The sequence below is a fragment of the Pseudophryne corroboree genome, chromosome 5 (genome assembly GCF_028390025.1).
Source record: "Pseudophryne corroboree isolate aPseCor3 chromosome 5, aPseCor3.hap2, whole genome shotgun sequence".
Lineage (NCBI taxonomy): Eukaryota > Metazoa > Chordata > Amphibia > Anura > Myobatrachidae > Pseudophryne > Pseudophryne corroboree.
The window spans coordinates 23,105,890-23,119,073 of NC_086448.1; the positions used below are offsets into that span (position 1 = coordinate 23,105,890).

The 13,184-nt window shown below is 49.1% G+C and overlaps 1 protein-coding gene across 1 annotated transcript in view; it reads right to left on the minus strand.

Annotated features, from left to right (window-relative positions):
* TSNARE1 (t-SNARE domain containing 1) overlaps positions 1-13,184 on the minus strand; it is a 230,143-nt gene that overhangs the window by 16,023 nt on the left and 200,936 nt on the right. The window contains exon 8 of the mRNA XM_063925132.1: positions 1,060-1,132. Within this exon, the coding sequence (XP_063781202.1) occupies positions 1,060-1,132 (73 nt within the window). The remainder of the gene's footprint in view (positions 1-1,059; positions 1,133-13,184) is intronic.

The window sequence follows — 13,184 nt, forward strand, 5'->3', positions numbered from 1 at the left end:
TGGTGGCCCCGCTACCGCGGCCCGCTGTCCGTTGTGAAGGGAAACTAGACGCTACGCGTCTAATTTCCCTTCCTGGAGAGGACCTTCACTGTAATGATGTGTGGTGCGCGTTGACGTCATTGCGCACCGCACAGCAAAGGTCCTCTCCACGAAGGGAACTAGACGCTTAGCGTCTAGTTTACCTTCGTGGAGAGGACCTTTGCTGTGCGGTGCGCGATGACGTCATCGGGCACCGCACATCCTACAACAGTACAGGGGGCGTAACTGACCACGCCCCCTGTATGAAGCCACGCCCCTTAATGCCGCCCGGGGCGCCAGAAGCCCCGGAACCGTCCATGGACACTTGTATATATTGTGTGTGACTGAGGCTGTATACGGAGCAGAACAAGCTGCAGCAGCTACATTGTAGCACTTCCTGTACAGATTCAGAGACTCAGTCGCGCACAGATATACACGTGTTGCGTATAAAAGTAATCAGCACAGTCGCCTAGTGTGTCCTAGTCGCATTGCTTTGAGTCTAAGACTCGTTTTCAGAAAAAACAAGCACGACGCTAGCAGAGTCTCACGGGACCTGGCGTGCCACGAGGGGCTGTTTGGCGTGACTGAAGCAAGGATATAGGCGGACACGTCTATAGCATGCATTCACCAAGGTCCATAAACCAGAAAAAGATTGCTGCTGCTTACACACGCCAACGGTTACGGAGCATCATTAAGCACTGCGAGGAGCGCAACTAGGCTAGGAAGAGTTAAGATTAGTGTGAACGGCTTTGGGATCCCACCTGTCACCACACTGACGCCCGGTTCCCGAGCTTTAGATTGCCGTCAGGGAAGGTGGGGTAGGGTGTGGTGGGCAAGCACAACGAAGCCCCTTTGCGGGCTCCCGGCGCTCGCAGACTGCTGGAGACCTTCAGTTACCAAAACATTTCAGATAACACCTTTTATAGTAAAACATGCACTTATCAATTAGCAAAAGACAATTAAAAAAAAATAATAATAAAAAAATAAAATAAATATATATATATATATACACACACACACACACACTGTGACTATACTCACCTATAGATTCACCTTGATCGTAAACAATGGATCCCAAATCTTTCATTATCTGATTGACATCCAGCATATCACTCTGCAAAACAAGAGGCAAAGTGATCACCAACAGAACAGCGGACTGCAGGGGTCATATACAGTATACACATAGACACTGTTGTGTGGCTGGGGTAAATTCACTAAACACTGTACATTGGTAACATTACAGCACACAAAGCACGTGGGCTGTCCGGCATCACACAAAGTGACTCAAACATTTAGCATTACCGCATTATCAGCCTTTGCCGATCCCTCCGCCAAACATACGGTGTGCTCTATAATTCATCATCCGTGCTCAACCAAACCTGTATAAGCACAAAGGCCCAGATGTAATGGCCTCCGATTCGCTGGTCCTGGCGTGATTCTGGCGAGACAGCCACTGGCTTTGAAGTGACAATTCGTTCTATGGTAAAACCAGGTTTTTTGCCATAAGTGGATGTCAATATAAACCTAGCAGCTATATGGCAGGTACCGCACCAGGACCACCAGATTGGAGCCTACTACATTTGGGCCATGGTATTTCTTTTCATGGTAATATACAAACTCTTAGCGGTTTACTACTACAGGTTGAGTATCCCTTATCCAAAATGCTTGGGACCAGAGGTATTTTGGATATGGGATTTTTCCGTATTTTGGAATAATTGCATACCACAATGAGATATCATGGAGATGGGACCTAAGTCTAAGCACAGAATGCATTTATGTTTCATATACACCTTATACACACAGCCTGAAGGTCATTTTACCCAATATTTTTAATAACTTTGTGCATTAAACAAAGTGTGTCTACATTCACACAATTCATTTATGTTTCATATACACCTTATACACACAGCCTGAAGGTCATTTAATACAATATTTTTAATAACTTTGTGTATTAAACAAAGTTTGTGTACATTGAGCCACAGAAAACAAAGATTTCACTATCTCACTCTCACTCAAAAAAGTCCGTATTTCGGAATATTCCGTATTTCGGAATATTTGGATATGGGATACTCAACCTGTAGTATATGTATGCATATCATGGGTATAAATACACGTGTGTCCTCATTCATCTTTCCTACAGTCACGACAGGTCACGTGAGAATCTTCTAGCGCCAGTCGTCTTTCCTTGATGAAAATGTGTCTTAGTCACAATGCAATTCAGCTAGGACGCACGAGAAGACTGCGCTGATTAATGACACTTGTATATCTGTGTGCGACTGAGTCTCTGAAGCTATACACAAAGTGCTACAATGTAGCAGCAGCAGCAGCCTCTTTTCAATACAAGCTCTGTTCTGCTGCATATACAGACGCACACACAGTATACAGGCATCATCTTACATTACTCAGCGCTGTCCGTATACAGATTCAGCCAGACACAGTATACAGGTGTCATCTAACATTACTCAGCGCAGTCTCCTTGTGCAATCTAGCTGTATTGCGTTGCGAATAAGATGTGAGAAGTCAAATATTCTCTGCAAAGCGCTGGAAAATATGTGCACACTATATAAATAACCGGTAATAAATTATATTTTTTATGCTGCATGGCGTATTGAGGCTGGATGTATGAGGCATCTCACGCTGCATGACATATTAATGCTGGATGTATGAGACATCTCACACTGCATAGTGTATTGAGTCTGGATATATGAGGCATCTCACGCTGCATGACGTATTGAGGCTGGATGTATGAGGCATCTCTCGCTGCATGGTGTATTGAAGCTGGATGTATGAGGCATCTCACGCTGCATGACATATTGACGCTGGATGTATGAGGCATCTCTCGCTGCATGGTGTATTGAGGCTGGATGTATGAGGCATCTCACACTGCATAGTGTATTGAGTCTGGATATATGAGGCATCTCACGCTGCATGACATTTTGACGCTGGATGTATGAGGCATCTCTCGCTGCATGGTGTATTGAGGCTGGATGTATGAGGCATCTCACACTGCATAGTGTATTGAGTCTGGATGTATGAGGCATCTCTCGCTGCATGGTGTATTGAGGATGGAGGTATGAGGCATCTTGTGCTGCATGGCGTATTGAGGCTGGAGGTATGAGGCATCTTGTGCTGCATGGCGTATTGAGGCTGGAGGTATGAGACATCTCTCGCTGCATGGTGTATTGAGGCTGGATGTATGAGGCATCTCGTGCTGCATGGTGTATTGAGGCTGGATGTATGAGGCATCTCGTGCTGCATGGTGTATTGAGGCTGGATGTATGAGGCATATCTCGCTGCATGGTGTATTAAGACTGGATTTATGAGGCATCTCACGCTGCATGGCGTATTGAGGATGGAAGTATGAGGCATCACTCGCAGCATGGTGTACTGAGGCTGGATGTACGAGGCATCTCACCCTGCATGATGTATTGAGGCTGGATGTATGAGGCATCTCACGCTGCATGGTGTATTGTGGCTGGAGGTATGAGGCATCTCATGCTGCATGGTGTATTGAGGCTGGAGGTATGAGGCATCTCAGGCTGCATGGTGTATTGAGGCTGGATGTATGAGGCATTTCTCGCTGCATGGTGTATTGAGGATGGATGTATGAGGCATCTCTCGCTGCATGGTGTATTGAGGCTGGATGTATGAGGCATCTCATGCTGCATGGCGTATTGAGGCTGGAGGTATGAGGCATCTCTCGCTGCATGGTGTATTGAGGCTGGATGTATGAGGCATCTCTCGCTGCATGGTGTATTGAGGCTGGATGTATGAGGCATCTCATGCTGCATGGTGCATTGCGGCTGGATGTATGAGGCATCCCTCGCTGCATGGTGTATTGAGGATGGAGGTATGAGGCATCTCACGCTGCATGGCATATTGAGGCTGGAGGTATGAGGCATCTCTCGCTGCATGGTGTATTGAGGCTGGAGGTATGAGGCATCTTGTGCTGCATGGCATATTGAGGCTGGAGTTATGAGGCATCTTGTGCTGCATGGCATATTGAGGCTGGAGGTATGAGGCATCTCACGCTGCATGGTGAGGCTGGAGGTATGAGGCATCTCTCGCTGCATGGTGTATTGAGGCTGGAGGTAAGAGGCATCTTGTGCTGCATGGCATATTGAGGCTGGAGGTATGAGGCATCTTGTGCTGCATGGCATATTGAGGCTGGAGGTATGAGGCATCTCACGCTGCATGGTGAGGCTGGAGGTATGAGGCATCTCTCGCTGCATGGTGTTTTGAGGCTGGGGGTATGAGGCATCTTGTGCTGCATGGCGTATTGAGGCTGGAGGTATGAGGACATACAGTACAGGTTGAGTATCCCATATCCAAATATTCCAAAATACGGAATATTCCGAAATACAGACTTTTTTGAGAGAGACAGATAGTGAAACCTTTGTTTTTTGATGGCTCAATGTATACAAACTTTGTTTAATACACAAAGTTATTAAAAAATAAGAATTTACTTACCGATAATTCTATTTCTCGGAGTCCGTAGTGGATGCTGGGGTTCCTGAAAGGACCATGGGGAATAGCGGCTCCGCAGGAGACAGGGCACAAAAGTAAAGCTTTTACAGGTCAGGTGGTGTGTACTGGCTCCTCCCCCCATGACCCCCCTCCAGACTCCAGTTAGGTACTGTGCCCGGACGAGCGTACACAATAAGGGAGGATTTTGAATCCCGGGTAAGACTCATACCAGCCACACCAATCACACCGTACAACTTGTGATCTAAACCCAGTTAACAGTATGATAACAGAGGAGCCTCTGAAAGATGGCTTCCTAAACAATAACCCGAATTAGTTAACAATAACTATGTACAAGTATTGCAGATAATCCGCACTTGGGATGGGCGCCCAGCATCCACTACGGACTCCGAGAAATAGAATTATCGGTAAGTAAATTCTTATTTTCTCTATTGTCCTAAGTGGATGCTGGGGTTCCTGAAAGGACCATGGGGATTATACCAAAGCTCCCAAACGGGCGGGAGAGTGCGGATGACTCTGCAGCACCGAATGAGAGAACTCCAGGTCCTCCTTTGCCAGGGTATCAAATTTGCAAAAATTTTCAAACGTGTTCTCCCCTGACCACGTAGCTGCTCGGCAGAGTTGTAATGCCGAGACCCCTCGGGCAGCCGCCCAAGATGAGCCCACCTTCCTTGCGGAATGGGCCTTAACAGATTTAGGCTGTGGCAGGCCTGCCACAGAATGTACAAGTTGAATTTTGTTACAAATCCAACGAGCAATCGACTGCTTAGAAGCAGGTGCACCCAACTTGTTGGGTGCATACAGTATAAACAGCGAGTCAGATTTTCTGACTCCAGCCGTCCTTTAAATGTATATTTTTAAGGCTCTGACAACGTCCAACAACTTGGAGTCCTTCAAGTCGTCTGTAGCCGCAGGCACTACAATAGGCTGGTTCAGGTGAAACGCTGATACCACCTTAGGGAGAAAATGCGGACGCGTCCGCAGCTCTGCCCTATGTCGAATGGAAAATTAAATAAGTGCTTTTATAAAACAAAGCCGCCAGTTCAGATACTCTCCCGGCCGAAGCCAGGGCCAGTAACATAGTCACTTTCCATGTGAGATATTTCAAATCCACATTCTTTAGTGGTTCAAACCAATTGGATTTGAGGAAATCTAAAACTACATTTAGATCCCACGGTGCCACCTTAGGCACCACAGGAGGCTGTATATGCAGTACTCCTTTGATAAAAATCTGGACCTCAGGGACCGAGGCCAATTCTTTTTGGAAGAATATTGATAGGGCCGAAATTTGAACCTTAATAGATCCCAATTTGAGACCCATAGACAATCCTGATTGCAGGAAATGTAGGAAAACGACCCAGTTGAAATTCCTCCATCGGAGCACTCCGCTGCTCGCACCACGCAACATATTTTCGCCCAATACGGCGATAATGCTTCGCGGTGACTTCCTACCTTGCCTTTATCAAGGTAGGAATGACTTCTTCTGGAATGCCTTTTCCTTTTAGGATCTGGCATTCAAACGCCATGCCGTCAAACGCAGCCGCGGTAAGTCTTGAAAAAGACAAGGACCCTGCTGAAGCAGGTCCCTTCTCAGAAGTAGAGGCCACGGATCGTCCGTGACCATCTCTTGAAGTTCCGGGTACCAAGTCCTTCTTGGCCAATCCGGAGCCACTAGTCTTACTCCTCTTTGCCGTATAATCCTCAATACCTTTGGTATGAGAGGCAGAGGAGGAAACACATATACCGACTGGTACACCCAAGGTGTTACCAGTGCGTCCACAGCTATTGCCTGCGGATCTCTTGACCTGGCGCAATACCTGTCCAGTGTTTTGTTGAGGCGAGACGCCATCATGTCCACCATTGGTTTTACCCAACGGTTTAATAGCATGTGGAAAACTTCTGGATGAAGTCCCCACTCTCCCGGGTGAAGGTCGTGTCTGCTGAGGAAGTCTGCTTCCCAGTTGTCCACGCCCGGGATGAATACTGCTGACAGTGCTATCACGTGATTCTCCGCCCAGCGAAGGATCCTGGCAGCTTCTGCCATCGCCCTCCTGCTTCTTGTGCCGCCCTGTCTGTTTACATGGGCGACTGCCGTGATGTTGTCCGACTGGATCAACACCGGTCTTCCTTGAAGCAGAGGTTCCGCCTGGCTTAGAGCATTGTAGATTGCTCTTAGTTCCAGAATGCTTATGTGAAGAGACTTTTTCAGGCTCGACCACACTCCCTGGAAATTTTTTTTTTTTTTTTTCCTTGTGTGACTGCTCCCCAGCCTCTCAGGCTGGCATCCGTGGTCACCAGGATCCAATCCTGCATGCCGAATCTGCGGCCCTCCAATAGATGAGCCTCCTGCAACCACCACAGAAGGGATACCCTTGTCCTCGGCGACAGGGTTATCCGCAGGTGCATCTGAAGATGCGACCCTGACCATTTGTCCAGCAGATCCCTTTGCATGGAATCTGCCGAAAGGGATTGCTTCGTAAGAAGCTACCATTTTTTCCCAGGACTCTTGTGCATTGATGTACAGACACCTTTCCTGGTTTTAGGAGGTTCCTGACCAGGTCAGATAACTCCTTGGCTTTTTCTTCGGGAAGAAAAACCTTTTTCTGAACTGTGTCCAGAATCATCCCCAGGAACAGCAGACGAGTTGTCGGCATTAATTGGGATTTTGGAATATTCAGAATCCATCCGTGCTGCTTTAGCACCTCTTGAGATAGTGCTAAACCCATCTCTAGCTGTTCTCTGGACCTTGCCCTTATTAGGAGATCGTCCAAGTATGGGATAATTAATACGCCTTTTCTTCGAAGAAGAAATATTATCTCGGCCATTACCTTTGTAAAGACCCGAGGTGCCGTGGACAAACCAAACGGCAGCGTCTGAAACTGATAGTGACAGTTTTGTACAACGAACCTGAGGTACCCCTGGTGTGAGGGGTAATTGGAACGTGGAGATACGCATCCTTGATGTCCAAGGATACCATAAAGTCCCCTTCTTCCAGGTTCGCTATCACTGCTCTGAGTGACTCCATCTTGAACTTGAACTTCTTTATGTACAGGTTCAAGGACTTCAGATTTAGAATAGGCCTTACCGAGCCATCCGGCTTCGGTACCACAAAAAGAGTGGAATAATACCCCTTCCCTTGTTGTAGAAGAGGTACCTTGACTATCACCTGCTGAGAATACAGCTTGTGAATGGCTTCCAAAACCGTCTCCCTTTCTGAGGGGGACGTTGGTAAAGCAGACTTCAGGAAACGGCGAGGTGGCTCTGTCTCTAATTTCAACCTGTACCCCTGAGATATTATCTGCAGGATCCAGGGATTTACCTGCGAGTGAGCCCACTGCGCGCTGTAATTCTTGAGACGACCGCCTACCGCCCCCGAGTCCGCTTGCGAAGCCCCAGCGTCATGCTGAGGCTTTTGTAGAAGCCGGGGAGGGCTTCTGTTCCTGGGAAGGAGCTGCCTGTTGCTGTCTCTTCCCTCGTCCTCTGCCTCGTGGCAGATATGAATAGCCCTTTGCTCTCTTATTTTTAAAGGAACGAAAGGGCTGCGGTTGAAAGGTCGGTGCCTTTTTCTGTTGGAGAGTGACTTGAGGTAGAAAGGTGGATTTCCCGGCCGTAGCCGTGGCCACCAAATCCGATAGACCGACCCCAAATAACTCCTCTACGCATCGCCTGTCCACTGTCGTGTCCATAAAGCTCTTCTGGCCGAAATGGACATAGCACTTACCCGTGATGCCAGTGTGCAGATATCTCTCTGTGCATCACGCATATAAAGAAATGCATCCTTTATTTGTTCTAACGACAGTAAAATATTGTCCCTGTCCAGGGTATCAATATTTTCGATCAGGGACTCTGACCAAACTACCCCAGCACTGCACATCCAGGCAGTCGCAATAGCTGGTCGTAGTATAACACCTGCATGTGTGTATATACCTTTTTGGATATTTTCCATCCTCCTATCTGATGGATCTTTAAGTGCGGCCGTCTCAGGAGAGGGTAACGCCACTTGTTTTGATAAGCGTGTTAGCGCTTTGTCCACCCTAGGAGGTGTTTCCCAGCGCTCCCTAACCTCTGGCGGGAAAGGGTATAAAGCCAATAACTTCTTTGAAATTAGCAGTTTTTTATCGGGGCACCCCACGCTTCATCACACACGTCATTTAATTCTTCTGATTCGGTAAAAACTACTGGTAGTTTTTTCACACCCCACATAATACCCTGTTTAGTGGTACCTGTAGTATCAGCTAAATGTAACATCTCCTTTATTGCCAAAATCATATAACGTGTGGCCCTACTGGAAAATACGGTTGATTCGTCACCTTCACCACCGGAATCAGTGCCTGTGTCTGGGTCTGTGTCGACCGACTGAGGCAAGGGGCGTTTTACAGCCCCTGACGGTGTTTGAGGCGCCTGGACAGGCACTAATTGAGTGTCCGGCCGCCTCATGTCGGCAAACGACTGCTTAAGCGAGTTGACGCTATCCCGTAATTCCACAAATAAAGGCATCCATTCTGGTGTCGACCCCCTAGGAGGTGACATCCTCATATTTGGCAATTGCTCCGCCTCCACACCAATAACGTCCTCATACATGTCGACACACACGTACCGACACACAGCAGACACACAGGGAATGCTCTATACGAAGACAGGACCCACTAGCCCTTTGGGGAGACAGAGGGAGAGTCTGCCAGCACACACCAAAAAGCGCTATATATGACAGGGATAGCCTTATGATTAAGTGCTCCCTTATAGCTGCTTTTATATTAATATATAGCCATTTATTTTGCCCCCCCTCTCTGTTATACCCTGTTTCTGTAGTGCAGTGCAGGGGAGAGACCTGGGAGCCTTCCTGACCAGCGGAGCTGTGACAGAAAATGGCGCCGTGTGCTGAGGAGATAGGCCCCGCCCCTTTTCCGGCGGGCTCGTCTCCCGCTATTTAGTACATTTAGGCAGGGGTAAATATCTCCATATAGCCTCTGGGGCTATATGTGAGGTATTTTTAGCCTTTTTAAAGGTTTTCATTTGCCTCCCAGGGCGCCCCCCCCCCAGCGCCCTGCACCCTCAGTGACTGCCGTGTGAAGTGTGCTGAGAGGAAAATGGCGCACAGCTGCAGTGCTGTGCGCTACCTTAAGAAGACTGCAGGAGTCTTCAGCCGCCGATTCTGGACCTCTTCTTGCTTCAGCATCTGTGAGGGGGCCGGCGGCGTGGCTCCGGTGACCATCCAGGCTGTACCTGTGATCGTCCCTCTGGAGCTTCATGTCCAGTAGCCAAGAAGCCAATCCATCCTGCACGCAGGTGAGTTCACTTCTTCTCCCCTCTGTCCCTCGTTGCAGTGATCCTGTTGCCAGCAGGAATCACTGTAAAATAAAAAACCTAAGCTAAACTCTCTAAGCAGCTCTTTATGAGAGCCACCTAGAATTGCACCCTTCTCGGCCGGGCACAAAAATCTAACTGGAGTCTGGAGGGGGGTCATGGGGGGAGGAGCCAGTACACACCACCTGACCTGTAAAAGCTTTACTTTTGTGCCCTGTCTCCTGCGGAGCCGCTATTCCCCATGGTCCTTTCAGGAACCCCAGCATCCACTTAGGACGATAGAGAAATATTGTATTAAATTACCTTCAGGCTGTGTGTATAAGGTGTATATGAAACATAAATGAATTGTGTGAATGTAGACACACTTTGTTTAATGCACAAAGTTATAAAAAATATTGGCTAAAATGACCTTCAGGCTGTGTGTATAAGGTGTATATGCAACATAAATGCATTCTGTGCTTAGATTTAGGTCCCATCACCATGATATCTCATTATGGTATGCAATTATTCCAAAATACAGAAAAATCCCATATCCAAAATACCTCTGGTCCCAAGCATTTTGGATAAGGGATACTCAACCTGTATCTGTAAACTCATCAAATACATAGGCAACCTACAGAATGGAATCCAAACAAAACTCCCATTATCCTACGTTCAAGCCCCTACTAGCATCTACTAATGCAGGCCTGGCCAACCTGTGGCGCTTTTGGGAAGCTGCAAGTCTCAGAATACCCTTCCACCGTTTAGATGCTAAAGCATGCTGGGACTTGTAGTTGCACAGCAGCTGGAGAGCCACAGGCTGGCTATTAGGTACATGGTCACGTGTAGCTGCTTGGCTAGCACGCTGCAGATCTCTTAATGAGACGACGCACCAGCCTATCTGCAATTCACGGCACGTTCCTACTACGGTAAGCAATATTTATTATTTGTTAACCTTTATACAGTGCCAACATATTTGGCAGCGCTTTACAGAGAATGTTTAATTATTCACATTAGTAAGATGATTGAACTATACTAGTGATTTCATTCGTTTTAGAGAGGTGTCAAAACCTTAGTCTCTCCAAAACACGTGCGCCCTTCTGGGGATACTAGGTAGATACAGAACGCCAAGCATCCACGAGGGCGCAAACCTTACGAACCCATCAGTCAATAGTTTCTGTCCGAATCGCTGTAACCGAACCATAAACACCTATCCAACAAAGAGATAAATGATTCATTCACCAACACGTGCCGCAGCCTAACCATAAACCTACGATCGGGCAGATGGTACCTCTAAGACAGAGGTTCCCAAACTGTGTGCCGTGGCTCCCTGGGGTGCCTCGGGACACTTGCAGGGGTGCCCTGGGTTGGTGGTCCAGGACCAATTCAAATTATTCATGGTCAATATAATAGGCAAAACCAGAGCTGGTGGCTGCAAGTCATAAAATTTGTGGCCAAACAGAAGCAAATATTGTCCCTCACCGCACAACTGACCCTACGGATGACATATAAACGCGATCTACTTAATGTAATATTTCTTTCTAAATTTCTCAATAAGAAATTTTTGGCCTAGGGGTGCCGTGAAAAAAATTCTGATATTCTAAGGCGCCGTGATTAAAAAAAGTTTGGAAACCACTGGTGTAAGAGCAATTACACAGGGAAACAGGGCTGGCTACCGGAGCCTCGGGCCAGAAGCAAGCGTAGGCAGGGGCTAAATATAAGGCTCAAATGTTACTTACAGACTATAAGACAACTCGCAATATGTGAGCAAGCCCTGTAAATTCGTAAGCTGAGAGGATGGAGGTCTGGGGGGCAGTAAGCCGGGAGGATGTAGGTCTGGGAGGCAGTAAGCCGGGAGGATGTATGTCTGGGGGCAGTAAGCCGGGAGGATGTAGGTCTGGGGGGCAGTAAGCCAGGAGGATGTAGGTCTGGGGGGCAGTAAGCTGGGAGGATGTAGGTCTGGGGGGCAGTAAGCCGGGAGGATGTAGGTCTGGGGTGCAGTAAGCCGGGAGAATGTAGGTCTGGGGGGCAGTAAGCCGGGAGGATGTAGGTCTGGGGGGCAGTGAGCCGGGAGGATGTAGGTCTAGGTGGCAGTAAGCCGGGAGGATGTAGGTCTGGGGGCAGTAAGCCGGGAGGATGTAGGTCTAGGGGGCAGTAAGCCAGGAGGATGTAGGTCTAGGGGGCAGTAAGCCAGGAGGATGTAGGTCTAGGGGGCAGTAAGCCGGGAGGATGTAGGTCTAGGGGGCAGTAAGCCAAGAGGATGTAGGTCTAGGGGGCAGTAAGCAGGGAGGATGTAGGTCTGGGGGGCAGTAAGCCGAGAGTATGTAGGTCTGGGGGGCAGTAAGCCAGGAGGATGTAGGTCTAGGGGGCAGTAAGCCGGGAGGATGTAGGTCTAGGGGGCGGTAAGCCGGGAGGATGTAGGTCTGGAGGGCAGTATGTCGGGAGGATGTAGGTCTGGGGGGCAGTAAGTCGAGAGGATGTAGGTCTGGGGGGCAGTAAGCCGAGAGGATGTAGGTCTAGAGGGCAGTAAGCCGGGAGGATGTTGGTCTGGGGGGCAGTTAGCCGGGAGGATGTTGGTCTGGGGGGCAGTAAGCCGGGAGGATGTAGGTCTAGGGGGCAGTAAGCCGAGAGGATGTAGGTCTAGGGGGCAGTAAGCCGAGAGGATGTAAATCTGGGGGGCAGTAAGCCGGGAGGATGTAGGTCTGGGATGCAGTAAGCCGGGAGGATGTAGGTCTGAGGGGCAGTAAGCCGGGAGGATGTAGGTCTGGGGGGCAGTAAGCCGGGAGGATGTAGGTCTGGGGGGCAGTAAGCCGGGAGGATGTAGGTATGGGGGCCGTAAGCCGGGAGAATGTAGGTCTGGGGGGCAGTAAGCCGGGAGGATGTAGGTCTGAAAGGCAGTAAACCGGGAGGATGTAGTTCTGGGGGGCAGTAAGCCGAGAGGATGTAGGTCTGGGGGGCAGTAAGCCGGGAGGATGTAGGTCTGGGGGCAGTAATCCGGGAGGATGTAGGTCTGGGGGGCAGTAAGCCAGGAGGATGTAGGTCGGGGGGGCAGTAAGCCGGGAGGATGTAGGTCTGGGGGCAGTAAGCCGGGAGGATGTAGGTCTGGGGTGCAGTAAGCCGGGAGAATGTAGGTCTGGGGGGCAGTAAGCCGGGAGGACGTAGGTCTGGGGGGCAGTAAGCCGGGAGGATGTAGGTCTGGGGGGCAGTAAGCCGGGAGGATGTAGGTCTGGGGGGCAGTAAGCCGGGAGGATGTAGGTCTAGGGGGCAGTAAGCCGGGAGGATGTAGGTCTAGGGGGCAGTAAGCCGGGAGGATGTAGGTCTAGGGGGCAGTAAGCCGGGAGGATGTAGGTCTAGAGGGCAGTAAGCCGGGAGGATGTAGGTCTGGATGTAGGGGGATG